The sequence below is a fragment of the Apteryx rowi genome, unplaced genomic scaffold (genome assembly GCF_003343035.1).
Source record: "Apteryx rowi isolate R43461 unplaced genomic scaffold, aptRow1 scaffold_7, whole genome shotgun sequence".
Lineage (NCBI taxonomy): Eukaryota > Metazoa > Chordata > Aves > Apterygiformes > Apterygidae > Apteryx > Apteryx rowi.
The window spans coordinates 7,880,912-7,899,922 of record NW_020450982.1 but is presented as its reverse complement, the minus strand read 5'-3'; the positions used below and the strand labels follow the sequence as shown (position 1 = coordinate 7,899,922).

Here is a 19,011-nt window from a genome sequence, read left to right as displayed (position 1 = left end):
AACACATTCCTGGTGTCTTAGTATAGGAGGAAATACCTGAAACTTATTAGCTTACTGTGCTTTGTTTTTTTCAATCAAGTCATGATCCTCTAAAAAGTCGGTAGAGAATGCTACCAAGGGAAATTTTGGCCAATTCTACCACAAAACATTCTGAGTGAGAGGCACTGTTAGAGGCACTTACATCTGACAGTTAAAGATCTGAACAGGAATGGTAAATTAATTCTTGGAGATTGAAGAAATTTCCCTCCCCAAAAAACATCCAACCCTGAAGTGTGTATTTCCCTCTTGTTTTTCAGTATAGTGCAGACTTAGACCTAGTGAGCAGATTCAGACTTTCAGTGCAGACTTAGTGATTACAAGTGTTCTAGCTCTGAAGCATTCATGCATAACCAGTTGAAAACAATTTAATTGTACATTCATTTATAATATGTGTAACACAAAGCTCAAGCCTTTTCTAAATTACGTTTTAATTCGATCTACCCTTCCAGAAAAGCCAGATCTTAGCCCACGCTAGTGTTGCTTTGCATTGTTTCAATGATATATAGAAAGCGTTTCTTAAAGCAACTTTGCTATATTTTGGAGAACTTCTGGGTGATGTGATGACTACGTCAATAGTTGGAACACCACCACTCATTCTCCTTGTTACGGCCTGCCAGTAAGAGAGGTTATTCTGGGAGAAGTGGTGTATGTCTGAAGAACTCTGATAATTCTTTGCCGGCTTAGTTTACACTGGAGATTTTCCTGGCTCATTCCAAGTATGAGTAAATGCAAAGGTATCTGTGTACATCCGTTTCAGCTGTGCCAAGTGCTACTCATCCCCAGCTGTGGCTTTGTCTTCAGTGAAAACAACATGCTCTGTACTTCTGTAACCTCCAACTCCTCTTGTTTAGTGGCTACCAAGATGTTCTGCTAAAATTCAACCATTTTAGCAGCTCAGCTGTGTAAGGTTGCTTAGAAACCAGCCTTCTTATCCCCCACATTCTCATGACAGATTTCCTATGCAATAACATCACTGCATGACACATTTGTACCCAGACATGCATTCCCTTTCCACTTGAGATTCTCAGCGTAAAGGCTGTTGGTGCTTCACACAATTCGTAAACAGCATGCGGTAAATCTCGGGAGTATTAAATCACTGCCACAGTCAGAATGAGCTCAAGTTTTGAATGCAAGCAATTCTTCACTCCTGCATTTAGTTATCGATCTTTTCTGCCTGAGAGTAATTTCTAACATTGTTTTTCAGACTGAGTACCTAGATGGTATTATAAGTGCATGCTAATCTTCTCTGCTTCTGGATGTAATATTCCAAAATTTAAATGGTAAATGCTTTTGGTTGCAATTGCTTTCTCCTTTATATTTTCTTTATATTTGTACAAAATATCTCACACAAAATGGGTTTGAAAATATTAATAATAGAAATGTTTACATTTTTTAAAATTTCACCAGTAAGTGTTGATGATGTCTACTTGCAGCTGAAGACAGCCACTGTCAGCCACTTCATATTTATTCTCTTTATGACTGAATGGTTTTTAGTACTGTTTTTACTTAATTTCTCCTTCTCTGTTTGATAACAGTATTGCATTCTTGCCAGAATGGCAATGTGTTGCTCTGGCAAAATAACAGGAAAAGCTAACCACTACATCTGGCAGAAGAAATATTTGCTATTGATAAAGACAATAAGGACCCATCTTAGTCTTCTCCATTTAACTTCATGCAAGAACCAAATGCATCCTACTTCAAACCTAGAGTCAGTGCTTTTATGGACTGTGCACTGTACCGTCAATGAATCATATAGTTTGAAAGTACAAATCAGTATAATTTCCACATATTTCTTTATGTTAATATTATTCTGTAATTAAAACTTAGTATTTTAACAGCATTTCAAACATTGTGAACAAAGAGTGTAATTTCTTCAGTGTTCAATCTCTGCCAAAAGTACATATTTCTGTCATTAGAAATGCAAAATGGAGTATCAGCATAATCTAAACATAATTTACATTACACTCTGCTTTACGGGATCTGAAAGAGCTGCTCCTGCACTGAGAGCACAATTCTGTACAGTCAAGACAAAGATGAAAAGAAATTTAGGAGAATTTCCTAGGGTAGAAAGTGTTTTAAGAAGGATTTATGAAAGAATGGGATTTAAAATGGGATTACGAGACAGAGGCGAGCTGTCTGCTTGACAAAAAGCCAAACTGAAATAAAGGACAAAGTGTTGCATTGAACACTGTAAAAGGAAACCAGTACATGAATGTATGATACTGAATGAAAATCCAGTTCTCTTGGTTCTGATTTCTTCACTAGTTTTAAAATTTTACAGGGAACAATGTATTAAATATGCAAAAACACCAATCTTAAATACAGCAGTGTAACAGGCTTTAGAAAGAAACGGTCTTTTTAATTATAAATCAGTCTTTTAATGCTTATTAGCACAGTATTCAGGCTATTCTTCAGCTCACATACAGTTTTATCTTAACTATAGTACAGACCTGTATTTCTGACAGGCTGTAGCCCACATACAAATATTTTTATTATTGTTCCCAGGACCAGAAGAGGTAGATAAGGCAACATCCCTGCTAAAACATGCTGTCCCTCTCCTTTTCATATATGGCTTGGGATAGGAAACTCTCTCCAGCGTTATTTCTTACATATAAGCAAAGTGCTATCTCAATTTAATTCTTAGATGGGGATGGGATAGGATGAGTAGAAAAGTTAGCTTCAATACACCATAATCATTTGTTGTTGTTTTCTTTTTATAAACACTTCTCTGTTTCAAGGGGAGAATGTTTGATTTGGTTTTAGTTGAGTTCCACATTTTTTGTTTTGTATTTTCATGCCTTTTGAAGATTGTTTTACTCCCTCTTCTTAAATATACAGTAAACTTACAGCACATTCCAACGACTGTTTGCCAACATTTATCAATATTGTAATGTTCATAAACAAAACTCAGTGATGCAAAGTAATGGCTTTTCTCATAACCAGAAATTTACGTGTGTATAACACATTTATTTAATACAGCACTTTAAAGCACTTATGCTTAGCTACACTTAATTCAGCCATCTTGCTCAGACAAATTGTATAGTATGGTACATATCTAGAAAAATGTCTAGAGAGAGACCGTATCTATATGTGGAGAGAGAGAGAGGGAGAAGGAAAATTACCTGGTCTTCAAAGTCAAATTCTGTGTAAAGAGTATCTCCAGAATCCATAATCAGACTGCAGTCAAGTTCATTTGGCCCTAAAATAAGAAAAGAGATTAGATTTCAGAAACAGATTGGAAATTTTCACTTTATGTGACAGAATACTGTAACATTTCCAATTGTCTGTATGTATGCAAAACCTGTGATCCAAGGAATTATTCAGATGTGGTAGAATACCTGTGTGAGTGCTATTCCATTAACAAAGCCTTCAAAGCATCCATAAAAGACACCACAAATCTTAATAAAGAACAATTAAACTAAATGGTATATTATTTCAGCTAGATTGCAAATTTATTGGGCATGGTGTTCTGCTTAGCATGACCTGCAATTGTAAAACTGCCACCAGGATCTGAGCTTAGGGGAGAATACAGGCCATGCTTAGGAAGGAGAAAGGAAATACTGATTAATTAGTGATTAGCAGATACAGATCCTGAAGTGATGTTGATGGGGGACCAAAGTAGCAGATGCTTCGCCAGCAGCAGCCCCCTTCCCACCCCATCCCTTTCCTAGGTGACAGTGTGGCTCTGGCCCCTGTTCTGCCCCTGCTCCTCATCATCTTCCTGTGGCAGCACCAGCAAGTCTTGCAGAAGTCATTGCTGAAACCAGCATGGGAGAATTAGCCACTAATAATCTTTCCATCCAAATGTAACAAGGATGTAGTCTGGACATCATATTTGCTTTTTAGCAACATCACCTCATGCAGATTATCTCACTCCTAGGCAATGAGGAAGGAAACAGTTTCCCATGCCCAAGATGGTGCAGCCCTAAATCAAATTGTGCAAGTATTCAACACGTATTAAAATGTCAATAGGCATGTGACTGTAGAGGTATTTTTTCACAGCATCATTAATATTATGTTAGAATAACAAAAAATGGTAAGGACACACAGGGCTCCCTCTCAGTCTTGGGGTATGAGCTGTGGTCTGTCTTGGGTACATTTATAAGTTGTAACCAGCCAGCAGCCACAGGTGAGCCCAGTCACTATCTTCATGTGAGGAGCAATAGGAAGCACCAGGGGACCYACAAGATGTGCTTTGTTTTGTGTCCTGCTGTCCCCAGTCAGACAAGATTATTGATGAGGAAGAGGAAACAACTCCCTCCCTCGTGGGTTACTGCTGTGTCTAAACCTGGTGTGATTTTTTTTTTTTTTTTTTTGGAAAGCATAGGCACTATGGCTACATAGTTTTAAGACTACTGCTGACCTGGAGATGGTTTTCTCCCCATTAGAGATGCTTGTGCGGACAGCTCTCTGGACTAAGCACTATCAATATATTTTGCAGTTCAATTTATGCCAGATGCGTTTAAGTATCATCTGCTTTTGTTTGTTCTTAAAGTTTACATAGTAATAATCTATGTAGGTGAATGAAACATAACCGAGAACAGAGGAGAGGAACTGGATGTCATGATGACTAAAACTATAAAGAGCTTGGTAGAGATGATGATTCTAGGGTGTCTTAGTTTGCAATCCATATTACAATTGCTGCCAAATACATCTTTGATGCAATTCTGAAAACTACATAAAAGACACCAGGGAAAGACTTGGGTCCACCATCTGCTGGTGTTTTTTTCCCCCCCGCCTCTAATGTTCCTGTATACTTTAACAGATTGCTATAAAAAATAATAGAAAGGGATTATACTTTTGCTATCCTAGAATGTCACATGTACATATACAGCATGTTTTCTGGTATATATACTTTATGGTCTTTTATTGAAAATACTTGTTTGTAAAAGATATACACAAGCAAAAAGAATTTCAACTGCTGAGAGAAACTTTTTTTTTTTTTCCACAGCTGACATTTCCCTCCTAACATTGTGTCATTGTTCATAATAAAATTTAACTAAGCCTCAGTCTTCACCAACACTGGCCTACCTGGAACCATCAATCATTTTAAAAGGCACTTTTGTACAAGTGTTTGATTAACTATCACTTAACTACCAAGAGCAGTATGTCTTCCTAGCTAGGTATGCCAGTAAGAAATATGGTGCCACAAACTTACACATAAAATCAGGCTGAAAATGAATACTCACGCATAATATATCTTAAGTGACAAAAGTCATTATGGTTATATATTTTTAATGTGGTCAAGGATTTTAAGGCCTTTTTATCTTGAACTAGCACACTAGTTTCCCTGGGGAAGCTTAACTCTTTTCCGAGGGGTATTCAAGGAAAACTGAAAATAGATGTCTTTCTCTTCCTGGTTCAGTGAAGACTAACAAAAACCATAATCAACTGTCACATACTGAATGGTAATAGAGACCACTCTGCTCTTCTTGACGTGCCTGAAGACAAACCTACCGGAAATGGACTGTTGTGAATGGCTGTTCCCAGGGCAAGATGAAGTAGTGAGGTAACATGTAAGAGTACCTGTGACACCCCTGGCACAGCATGAGTAATCTGCTACTTTCCAGCTCAGTGTGCTGTTGGAGGGAGTATATTTTGCTGGGTTTGGACACAACTTATTAAAACAGGGCTTGCTGGGGAGAACAGGCTTGCCAACTAATCACTAATAAAAGTGGAAGTAGAAGTGTGTCAGATAGTTGCATCACAAGGTAATGAAGTCAGTAATTACGGCAGTAGGCAAGGCTATGGACAGGGATAACACTGAGCGGAGGAYGCTAGGAAGACTGGATAATTCAAAACTCTGCTCAGGTTTTCTGAGCCCAAGTTTCAATCAGCAATGTATTATGTAAAAATTGTGGCCCTGTTCAGCTATTAAAGGAGAAACACAGGATGCTTAAGGAAAAGGAGGAGGATCTTTTAAAAATGTTTGGAAGTGAATGTGCCCTGCTGCTTTAAATGAGTCTGTATGCTGCAGGTCTTGTGTTATGGCAACAAAACTGCTGATCATATGCAAGTTTCTATGTTTTCTCTGTCCAAGGTGCATTGTTTTTCCTTTGATAAGCTTGCACATTAAGAATTAGGCTATAAAACATTTTAATACTTATTTACCACTAAGAGGAAAGTCTTCTGGCTTAAACTGTCCTAATTCCTTTCAGATGGATCTATCAGAGAACCTACGCTCTTGCTTCAGTTAGAGCCTTCATGTGCTTCTATGAACCTATCTCAAATAATCTGAATAACTTTAGTAATTTTAATTGGGGAAATTCAACTGTTCTAAACTAACAAAATGCCTGAAAGCTCTACTGCCAAGGAGAAATAGCTTGCAAATACCTGATCTGAAAAGATACATTTCTGACTTGAAATATACTTCTTCAATTTCAATGCATGCATAAAGTTGAGGTAAGGGAAACCTCTTTGGTGTTTTGTGCCCTGTATTTTCCTTAGGGAAAAAAGTAGAGGATTTTATAAACAGTACTGCACAACTAAAAAAATAAATCAGTTAACTTCTTTACTGAATAACCAGCTCTCCAGGGAGGAGGAGGTTGCTGACAAAAGAAACAGYATATCGGATGGAACACACTCTCTGTTTTGCTAGGCTTTGTATCCTAACACCGAAAGCACCGYTCCTAAAGATCTGTCTGGCTAGGGACCAAAAGGATTCAACAACACAGCAGGGAGAGACTGGAGTTGAATTAATGGGTGGTTACAGTGATACCAGTGTGTGTGACAGAAGTGACCTCTGCCAAGCCTGACAATCGGAGAGAACAACCTGCCCACCCCCACGGCAATGTGGGGCTGTGCTCAGTTGCTTCCTTCCACAACCATGAGGTTGTGTTTTTCAGTTGTATTTTATGTGTTGTTTGTTGCTGTCAAGCTGAATTAAACAGGATTGGTAATGCAAAGCTAGCAGAGGATAGCTACTATGGGCAGGTCTGTATAACAGGTGTGTGACTCCTACCACAGAAATGTACCCCAGAACTCTGGGGCACAACGGCCATAATGTGTTTGGTCCTATAAAATATTTCATGTGTTTTGAGGCTGGGTGCATGTCCCTTTGTCTGAAAAGGTGTGCACCCTTAGCTCTTCCTGAATGCAAATGCCAACTATTGCTTTTCCACAGTTCATTCATTTATACAAAGAAGCTAAATTGTACTGATCTGTCTAAATTTAGCTGCAGTTAATTTAACTTCCCATTACCAGGTAGCAATATCCCATTACATGAGTTAATTAAGTCTGCTCCCTGGACCATTTGTGTTTTGGCAAATCAGTTAACGTATTTTCAATCCTCACTTAAATCCATTATTTATTTGAAGTCCTGGTAGCAATACAATTTAATATGATTCACTGGCTCAAATATTCTCATACTCAGGATTATTTTTAACAACTATAGTGTTTGCACTTCCCTGCTTTGACTGTCTTAAAAGTAATTTAAAACTATCCTGTGAAACACATTGCTTCTATTAATTGCATGTTTATACCAGTTAAGCACAATATAACAAAATTGTCCTTTTATGTTATGGAATGTGCTCTGAAGCAGTCTACTAACTGAATTAATACATCTTACATAAAAGCGCTTGGGCTAGACAAATGCTTGAAAGATAATTTTCAAGTGGAATATAATACAAACAATTTATTAAAGCACTGATTAGCATTAGAATGATTACAGTTTCATTTTGCTCTCAGTAAGATGCTTCTAATACAAATTTTATTGCAACCTTACACTGTTGAATTTCACGACAGATTGTTGCTCTTAGCAACAGCCTTAATATTTCATTGGAAGCAACAATGAGAAAAATTGTATTATAACCTATAAAAATATTTAATTGTTTTCTTTCGGCATATATTGTGACACAGTTGGTTACAACTGGATCTTATAGGTATATCATATGAATGAAAATGATGCGGAGACATTAAAATATTTAGAAATACTATGTCTATGCTAGCCACCAGCAAGCAAAACATATTGCAGTATCACTAAGAGGATTAAAAGATAAAAAAGTGACATTAAGGGAACACTGAAACTGCAAACCCTAGAAATTAAATACCTAGCCTCAGTAGGGTCATTAGGAATCCTATTTTGAGTCTTCTTACTGTTACAGGTGCTCAAATTTAGGCACCAATTAGATCATCCAGGAAGCCATTCAGAGCTAACCAACAGGAGCTGAGAGATAAGGAGAGTTGCTGAACCCCTGTAGTAAGCATAAAGAAACATGCAGGCTCACAGGTTGAGTTAGCCAGTGACAGAGGAGACCTGGGTTCTTAGCTGAGGAATGTCAGTGTAATTGTCCAGAACAACCACAAGGTCTATCCAGCTCAAAATGCATCTCCAGGACTGGCCAAGGTATGATTCTCATAAAGAGTGTAAGACAGTGCAAGTATACAGTGAGCCTTCTAGTATGCTCTCCAGCTTTCAAGGATCAGCAGATCAGCCACTTGCTAAGATGAATGTTATGTCAGACCATCATGTTAAATAATTCTAATGAGTGCACAAACACCTGTGTGGTCTTGTCTAATTCCTCTTTCATATGTTTAACATGCAGTATCACCTGTCTGGGCTGCACAGCTTAACTGTATTCTATATAGAAATATACCTTGCTTATTTTCTTAAAAAAAAAAAAAAATCCCTGAATCTTTGACTGTGTTATGAAAAACAGAGAATAAGATTTTATAAGTCTCTGTCATAGCTGGCTGCAGGATTATCTTTCCAAGGTGAAAAGGGCCTTGCTTTCTGGAGTATTTCTGAATTTTATGTTAGCTTCTGAGTAGTAAAACAAAATTAACTTAAGGAGCTGGGTCCAGAAGAGGTATTTCTGTTCCCAACTATTAAATGGGCACAGAATCTAGTTCCCTCTGGAATCACAACTCTTGTATTCCTGACTGCTCAGGGCCCCTGAGTTTGAGGCAGCATACTGAGAAATAGGAGATACATGTTTGAAACCCCATCACAATTGAACTGAGGATCTCTCAATTACTGTGCAAATACCATTAAATTGTTATGTAAAATGAAGATGCCAAAATCGACATGTTTTTGAATGAAAGTGTCTGTGGTTGTTGCTGTTGTGCTTTATGATGAACTACTCCTTCAAAAAAGAATGGGGAATAAATATCTTTCCTCTATGAACATCTTTGATGGAAACAAGGACTGTATAATTTGATCAAGAATTTGTTAATCATCATGGAGAAAAAAGTTATTTAGAGAAGCCTAGCCTGCAGAACAGATCACCTCCTGTTTTCTGTTAGGATAGCAGCCTGACAAGCTTTAATACCATGTTCTACTTTGCATAAAAGTTTGCTCCAATGCGTGTATTGTAGCTCTGCTGACAATGACAGTAAGGCACTGCGCTCTTCTATTTGAGAGTCTGGCTCTAAGGATTGCTTCTGCCAATAAAGATGTCTGAACACAGTTTGCTTTGTTAATGAAACACCCATTTTCTGTCTCTTTAATGGTCTCTCTTAATAGTAGTTTCTCTTCCTACTACATGTGTTAAATCTAGCTTCATCAGACAGTAAAACATATAATTCCCATTGCATCAAGCTCACCAATGCCCTTAGCTGTCTTAGCATTTGGTCTTTCCTGTATCAACTACATTATCACTCTGTTAATAAAACAAGCTTACTGAGTAGTTTGAGCAAGTACATACATTGCCAACAACTTATTTGGACAGTGGCATGGTTTCTGACACCTCAGGTGAGGAAAAGTAGATCAGACTTTCCAGGAACTAACTGGGACACAACCAGAATCACAACCAGTTTGTGCAAATTGTTTAGCTTCTGCCAGTCTGCTTGTCAGACACCTTTATGACACTTCTTTCTTCTTCTTGCTATTCATTACTTAGTTCATTTAACTGGGGAATCCATAGGTAATTATGAATACAATACTATACAGTGAGAATGTCATTTTAAGTTTGGAATTTATCTTTTCCCCTTAGGAATAAAGCTAAGCACAGAAGAGAAGTAAGTGTGCCACTTAATGGAGAAAGATAGTAGTATTTATTCTTGTGCCCATCCCTTCTTTAAGCTGACCACTAGAAATGTGTTTTTTAGATACACACTTTTTATCATTCTTTTTTTCCCCTCGTTGACAACTCATCTTTATCTCATTTTGAACATTATCAAATAATAGTCTTATGGGTGGGTTTTGCAGACTGGGTAGTTAGCATGGCACTGCCTTTCAAGTGTTCAAAATATGACCTATTTTTCTTTCTGAAGTATTTGTCTGTTTGCAAATGTCTTGCTAGTATTTTTAACATAAACTAGCTTACTCATCTGGAGAATTCACACAGAAAAAATGACTAGGTAAGATGAAACCTAATCCCTCCCTTTGTTAAAAAGAGCTAATGGGCATATTACTCCTACTAGACTTCATCCTGCTTCATCAATTTTTCCTTCCTTGGCAGCCCCCAAATGATTGTTCATGATTACAAGTAACTGAAGCCATCTTGTTTACTTAATTTATGGCAGATGAGTTTTCCCTTAAAAAGAGGAGCAATATATTTTTCTATTATACATATCCAATCTGTCCTTCAATAAAGCTGGTAAATTTAACAGGGAAATACTTCATCTAAAGATATCTCTTTCTTCTTTGTGTGCTGTTTTGCAAGACAACAGTTACAACCTCATTTACCTACCTAACCCTCATGATCTACTTGGAAGACAGCCAGGGTTGCCTTTCTGTAAAAAGAAACTTGTAAAGGTACCAAGGAATATTTTCCTGTTCCTTTAAAGCAAAAATCTTTCTGACAGATGTTATGGATTCTCAGTGCTTTGATTTTTAGCTTCAATTTTTTGCAGTCCTTTGTCCCTCACAGGCTGTTTCTTTGAAGACATTCAAGCCTGAGTGAGCACAAATAGAAAAAAATTCCTCTTAACTTATACTGTCACATACAGTTTTTCAGAATTAGTACCAATTATTTGGGAGGAAACATGATCATTAGTCTCTTAAGATTGGTTTCCTGGTTAACATTGTGGTATAACCTGGAATTGAAAAAGAGATAGCTGACAACTGGAGTTGATCAACATATAATTTTAATGTATAAAAAGATGGACTTTTGATGGACTATCTACAGTGTTTCAAATTGAGGTTGTAGAAAAATAAGATTATTATCTGGATTGTATGACGCTTTCAAATGCAAAGAGAATTTTTGCCTTTGTTTGTGCAAATGTTTGAGATTGATCAAGACTTTTCTACAGTGTGTACATCTATAGAGGAATATGAAAAAGGCATCCCATCAATGTCAAAAGCAGTAGAAAAAATGTGGTTCTTTAAACCTTATGTTAACTCACCTGCTGCAGCCTCTTTGTTAGCAAATAGCTTATTGTCAACTGCCAAACTTATGTCAAAGAACACTTCTTCTTCATCTCTGTCTGCATCAAACTATTAAGGGGGAAAAAAAAAGGTGGCAATCAGATACTAATTTAGTTAGTTAGCCAAACATCAATGTGTAATATGAATTCTCATCCCAAGTCTCCTTAATTTGATAGGAACCTTTCTATCCCATTTTTCAGTGTGCTGTCCACTGCAAGCCTGAAGTATGAATCATTTTTATTTTGACTGAAAACTAAACATAATTTTCTAAACTATGTTGACGTTTCTTATTGGCTTGCCATTAACTGCAGTACAATTGAGTTGCTCTCAAAGAATGAAGCTTCAAAGCAGAAAGCAATATTAGTAATACATATTAAATGCTTTGGATGGATGAAAAAAATGGCAGTGTAGAGATGGGAAGACTGTTTACTTTCTTGTTGCTTCTTTTCAGAGATTAGAATAATTAAATACATTTAATTTGCAAGTGAAATTTTTTTGGCACCTCTTCAACTGTCTGAAACTCATTTTTGTGATATGTATATGTATATATGACTCCTTCAAGTTGTTAAGCAAAAGTCTTAGGAAAAAGTAAAGGATTTTTGAAAGTACATCTATAACATAGAAAGAAAAGCTTTCCTTTTTCTGACACTAGCAGAAAGTGCACTGGCTCAGTTATAAATTAATAAAATCAAGAAAGCAAAGCTCCAGTAAAATGACCAATAATTGATTGAATTTCTTACAGTCTTATCCTTTTCTCATCTATTATGACTTTTGCCCAAAGTCTGATACTGATTCTCCTGAGTTTTCCCTCAACTCTGTCAGGCAGGTTCTTTTTATGGCCAGGTTTGACAAGCTTTTCTGTTTCTTTTTTGTAATATTTATCATGCCTCATTCATTTAGATCATTACATATTGACACTTTCTTGGAGGAAAAAAATGTACAACTTATTACTTTTGCTCTGAAGTTTTTCTTCTTATTTAACGAGCCTCAGTTCATGCTGCTAAGGAAAAAGGGAATATTATAACCTCAAATCACAGGGGCACCCAAATAATGGTCACATTAGATGGCTGTCATTCAGTGTCATTCCCCCCTGCATAATTTGGGATCATTCTGTATCTTCAGTCTAATACGTCTTAGGACGGAGAATGAATCTCAGGACCAAAAGCATTATGCTATCAAATGTAAGCTCATGAACTTCAGTGCGCTCATTCTTCCAAGCCTGAAACTGTTGAGCACCTTTTCAGATGTCCAGCCAGTATCTGCATGGTAAAAATAATAGGCAGGGAAAGGCCTGGGAGAGAGAATTTTAAATACTATGAGCAGCTTTGTCACAGAAGCTGGCACTGATGGTGATGTAGTTGTTTTCTGAGTATCTATCACAGATATTGGTTAAGAATATAGCATGGCCCATCCAGTGATTTAATTTTAAAAAGATGCTGAATTGCTTATCTAACACCCACTACTGCAAAATCAATATCGCTCTTTTCATTACTCCTTATGATGATTTATGAAGCACCTATATTATTTAAGCTGATTTCTCACTGGCTAATGAAATGTGCTTTCTTAGTGGAATTTTCCATCAGCACCTCAGAGCAAACATAGAGGCAAAGATCAGTCCAAGAATAATTATTTAGAGTGGCGGATGTCAGAAATAATTCAAAAATAGGGAAAGAACATCACAGAGACAAAGAATGATGTTACAAACCAGGACTGTGTGAATGAAAGAAAATGAAGTTCAAGGGGAGGACAGAGTACACTAGAGCGAGGCAAACAAATGTAGAAAGACTGGTGCCAGAAAAGTTAAACTCTCAAAACATGAGTGCTCAGAACTGAACAGGTGTTAGTCTGATTTAAAACTTAATGGTGTTAATATTTAGCTTTATGTTTAGCTTGGCCCAAGAGATCATTTTTGTCACAGATGTGTCCTATTACAATTAACCACATGTGGAATTTTCAGACTGGTTCTTGCAAAGCAGTTTGTGGCTCAGACCCCAAGGATCACTCCAAAGTTCATCCTGTGATGCAGCCTGGGTGTCCATCTGTCCGGGCAGAGATGTATCGGTTCCTGAGGAGTTGTACTGTCATTTTAACAGTGTTAACCGAAACTCAGAGCATTATTTTGTAAAGAGGAAATTTGTTTGGGTTTATCTATTAGAAGGATTACATCTTAACCTGTGGCAACTGAGGCAAAGGTGGCTTGTGGGAGAACAGGCCTTTAATTAAGTTGTTGGGCTAGTGTTTGGCAATTTATGAAGAAAGCGAATTTGGAATGTCCTTGCTCACAAGGAAGAAGTATTGATTTTCAATGTGAATTCTTTTGCACTGGTCTTTCTCTGAGGAAGTATGGGAATATTCTTCTGTTGCCTCTCAGCAAAAAAATGTCTACATTTCATTAGATATCCTAGGAAAGGCATGTCATATGATGTTTATATATGTGTGAAAAACAATAAATTGCAATCAGGTTGTGTCTGATCAGTACTGAGCAGGTCACACCACATTTGGAGCAATGACAGGCTTTCTGTTTCATTAGTAGCATTCCATTGAGTAATTCAGTTTACCACAAAAAAACGTATGATCAATCTCAAAACGTTCTGACGATTCCAAGAATTCGAAACAACTTTCCCCCACTCAAAGAACACCAGCTGTGCTTCAGCACTCTGAAAAATCTGAGTTTTATAATGAAATTCTATAGTGTGACCGAAAGAAAACCAATTATTTGAAGCTTGCACATAGACTCAGTTTTCCCCTCACAAAATGAGAATTGTAATACCCTGAGCCACAGGAAGGCAAGGTAGCTTTCACAGAGAAAGTATTTTTGAAAGCAACTAAGAAACCATGTGAGTTCTATACTTCATTGAATTACTAAACACTTTAAAATGAAATCCTTTGATAATTATAGGAGGCTTGAATAAAACACAAAAGGGACTCAAACTTCCCTATTCACATGGAACAAACAGCAGCAAAACTTTTGCAGTCAAAAATATTTTAAACATAACATGCCTAAATCGACAGGTTGCTTTCCCTATTGAAAACAAATCCCTTCTTCAGAATCCCTACTTGCTTCAGAACATGTCTCTTTGCAACTGAATTATCTATTAGTATTTTTATGGATGGTTCAGTTTAGTTATGGTAAAGGGCTATGTTTTATAGGAATATAATCATTTTTATTCTTTGTCTGCAAACATTTAATTGGGACAAACTAGGAGTAGTAAAATGTGGTCCTGTCCTGAAAAGTGACTGTATGAAGAGGACACATTCTTGCTTGGCAGATATGTGTTTAGAGTCAGTTCTATTTCATTTGGGCCTGAGGCCACAAAAGCACAATACAACTATTCTCTTTATATCTTCAGAAAAAACACTTATTTCACTAGAGCCCTGTCCAAATACAAGGAACATAACAGAATATATAGCAATATCAGAAAGTATGGGTTTATTCATACACTTTCTGCTCTGAGTTAGTGTAGTCATCTCATTAAAATATAATTCGGAGCTAGATACTTACAGCTAGACACTTCTGTGAATGTTCCTGGAAAAACAGCAGACCTGCCAGAGATGGATGTTACTCTCTCATCTCTTATTAGCAGAATTGTATTAAAGGTGCCACTGAAAGCATTCGCAATACACAAGACACATTAACAGTATTGTTATCTAAATTGATATAATCTTTATCAATGATGCAGGAAGAAACGAAGTGTCTCCTCTTTGGCAGGTCAGTAGTGTTTGAGGTCTACACTCATGCTGCAATCTTTCCCTCAATGGGGCACTAATGGGGCTCTTCTTACATAGCTATCTTTTAGTTTGTTGCAGGAGGAAAAGATGAGGGAGGACCTGTTCGCTTAGAGATGGACAACAGAATCATATTTCTTTAGGACACTGGGCTAAAACTCTGAGTCAACATGATTTTCACAAATAAGTAAATCTGGGCACTATACTTTGGAAGAATCTAGAAAAGTAGGGGTTTGGGGGTTTTGTTTGTTTGCTGTTCTGCTCTCACCTCGCTTAGTGGAATCATCCCAGTGATTAAAATAGGAACAAGAGCAGGTCTCTGATGCCTCCTAGGTTTCCTTTTAATTGGGTTTCAGATATTTCTACTTTGCTCTGGCACCATTATTTAGTATAGAAACAGACTAGCAGAAGCCATATACCTCAGGATATATGTGTGTGTATGTGTRTGTGTGTATATATATATACATATATATATTTATTTTTTTGGTAGAAAATAATGACTGGCATCATGACGAATTTTCTGGAAAGTTTATCCCAGTTTCATGTGAAGAGTGTTCTGCTGGTTAATTTGATGCTGGCATAGAGTTATATATAAAAAATTATAGTGAAAAATATTTTCTAGCTCCTCTGTGTGGTAAATAATTTTTCTAGGTGGAGCAAGTTGTACTTACTGTATTCTTGGACAGAAAAAGCTTAGTGTTTCTAAATACATGTCCAGCAAATCCTAGCCAACAGAAGGAACTTTACAGAAAAATTGTTTGAGTTGTTGAACATTGTGAGTATAACTGGTTAATGATAATAAACAGAGGTTTGGTAAACATCATGTTTCAAGTTAAAGAAAAAGGTGCACAGCTGAGAGATCCAGGATTCTTTCCTCCTGGCTCTCAGGGGACAATCATCAAGGAAATTGTAGTTAACTAGAACTCTGTCTGATGGTGAAGTCATTTGGTCTGGCACTGCCCCCTGTAGACTGATTCACCCAAAGTAACACTGGTGGTCTTTGTGGGTGGTTTATCCAAAATGACAGCCCCAAAATATGGGGAGATCATAGCTGTCTTTCAAATTATAGTAGAGAAAAAACAGAAAGAAATCTGATGGCAGCAGACCTCAGGACACTGCAAGGAGCATTCCCTGAATGACAGGGAATTCTTGTTTGTGCACTTTGAAATAAAGTCAGAAAGAGAACAGAAAAAATTCCAGGAAATGGATGAAGCTGAATAGGCAACAGTGGAAATGAAAATATATTCTATTTTGGAACATGATAGATGTCAATGAAAAGAAAACAAGTTTTGTCCCAATTAAAATGATAACACTGGGTTAATTGCTATATGGCAATATTCCCATCCACCTCAAAATCAAATAAGATTACAGGAATTGGATGATGAATGCTCTAGCTGCTCATCAGATAAGCAGGCAAAGACTCTAACAATAACCATAATTCATACGCGCCTGAGTGCCTTCTCATTTCTTGAAACACAAATTATGTCACTTGAAGAAACATCCCAAAATACTGTATAAATACTATGTAGAAAAACAAACAAAATGAACTGATTGGAAGCTTTTTTTGCAGAATTCTCTCTCTCTCTCTCTTTTATATATACATACATACATACATATACACTGTTCAAGTCCATAGCAGAGTACCTTCCACAGTCCAGTAAAAGGGCACTCTCAAAAACTTCCTCATTCAATGGACTCTCTACTATTTTAGGAATCTCTAGGTATTTATAGCTTGAAAAAAGAAAAATGCTAAATTTTGTCAATTCTAAGGTGAAAGAACAGGAGATTCAGCTTTCTTATCCGACACTTATTTTGGAGGGGCTAAGTTGGCAAATGCGCTTTTCTGTGTCTGGAGAAAGAAAATAAAAATACTTACCGAAAATCTGTAGTGATTTAAAAGTTGTTTTAATAATGCAAGCAACCAAACTCATATTTTTCTTTCTACTGCCACGCTGCAGAGTGGCTGAAGCAACACAAATAATCAAATAGCTTGAAATAAGCACTATCCTGACCTGGCTGTCCTCGTTCTAGTTCTGGAGTTAATTTGGTTGTTGGCATGGGGATATGTGTACTGGTATGTGCTTTAGACAGTCATTACTAAAGCTGTACTTTTGAAAATATTCTAAAGTGCCTAAAATCAGAAAAGCAAGAGAACTCATTTTTACAAAGTCTAAGTGCTAAATGAGAACCTGTATCATTAATGCYGACTTTTTTCAAGTATTTCTTAGAATACTGGAAAAGTTATAGAGTACTGAGAAAAAAAAATAACTTGGGGCCAGTAAAACTTAGCTAAACATAAACATCTGTCAGGCTGACATCAATCTCAGGCAAAATATTATGGAAAGTTGACAGGGAATTGTGATTAATCAGAATGAAAAATTAATATAATTAATGCTAGTCAATGTGGTCTGTGAGCAAAATGACCTTCCCTTTAATATGTTACAACTTTGCTTAGTGAAGCAGTGATAAAGTAGTAACTTTGGACTTTGATTTAGTATTATAAAACATTTTGATGAAGAAATTAGGATGCTATAAAATCAATGACACACTAAATAGATTAAAAACTGGATAGCTTTCAAATTGCCACTAGTAGTGTTTGAAGGTGTTGTCAATGAGAAGAGAGGGCCACACACAGAGCTGTATGGGTTGTTAATATGGAAAAAAGAAAAGAATGAAGGCCACTCTAGCAAGGAGATCCACTTAAACGTACAGGTGATCCAAGGTCTGCTAGAACCTACTTGATTATTAGACCCAGCTGCTGCAAGCAAGGTGTTTTTCACACGTTCTTCTGACCTTTTGGTCTTGCTTCAGTAGGAAGTTATTTGTCACCAGTCTTCAAGAGCAGGAGCAGATGCATAGTGCTAAGCCTCTGACTATTGCAATCAGTGCTGGTCAGAAGAGGGAAAAAAATCGAGGTACTTGGAGTTTTTGTTTAAATTAGTAAGGTACATCCTCAGATAGAGACCTTTCTGTGATGTTTGACTGATCTTTGGTGTGGAAATAGGCTGTTAGGTCACAGTCATATAAATAGGATAGGGGAATTTCTCCTCAGAAAAAGCAACTTTTGAAGGGAGACTTAGAGCGAACAATTAAGTCAAGGGACTGGTTGTGCTGCTTAGTTGAAAGGTCTAATTAGATGTATAAATAGGAATATCGAATACAAGTGAAATGATGACAAAACACCTTGGTGTTAAGCACAGGTGCAGTAGCTCCTGGGTGCTGTGTGCAGCTCTGGCACCTACAGCTGAAACACTGGAGGGGCTTACAGGTGGGCTACATGAATGATTACATGGCTGAGTATCATGCCTAACAACAAAAGAAATGGCACTGACATTAGTTGACCAAAAGAAGGCTGAAAAATGAGCCTGTTTCCTGTACCTTCCCTCCCACCACTACAGGGAAGAGAAATTTTAGAACATTTTATTGTGTTCAGCAGATAAAATTATAAGATGCAAGGATGAAGAGCTGAAGTGAAACAAATGCAGAACAGAAGTAAGGGGCAAACTTTATTCTGATGCCACGGTCTCCTAACTGCTTGATTAATCATAATTTGTAATGGATTCTCCATGACTTCAAAATTCTGAAGATTCTTCCTAAAAATACATTAAAGTTCAAATAGGAATTAATTCAGGAAAATCTTGCAGTCTAAAAATTGCTTTAGATAGACATACCCGTCGCTTCTGGCTTTATAATTCACTAACCAGCAATAATTTGGAAGTGAAACACAATCATTACTTATGAAGTGGACAAATCATCCATACATGATCCTCTTCAATGAAGAAATAATTTTTTTTGAATTAAAAAAAGCAGGTAAGCAACAAAAGAGAACACGGCTCCTGGTATCATGGTTATCTCATGCTCTTAGAGAAACCTAGATTGGAAGTCAKACTGTACCACTGTCCTTGAAGTGCTGGTATTTTTTGGTTGAAAAACTGACA

The 19,011-nt window shown here is 37.0% G+C and overlaps 1 protein-coding gene across 2 annotated transcripts in view; it reads right to left on the bottom strand.

Annotated features, from left to right (window-relative positions):
- The window catches only part of AK5 (adenylate kinase 5), a 105,362-nt gene that overhangs the window by 39,205 nt on the left and 47,146 nt on the right, over window positions 1-19,011 (bottom strand). For both annotated transcript variants that reach the window (XM_026086866.1, XM_026086867.1), the window contains exons 7-8: window positions 11,326-11,416; window positions 3,162-3,238 (exon numbers count right to left, since the gene is read on the bottom strand). In XM_026086866.1, coding sequence (XP_025942651.1) covers window positions 3,162-3,238; window positions 11,326-11,416 — 168 coding nt within the window. The remainder of the gene's footprint in view (window positions 1-3,161; window positions 3,239-11,325; window positions 11,417-19,011) is intronic.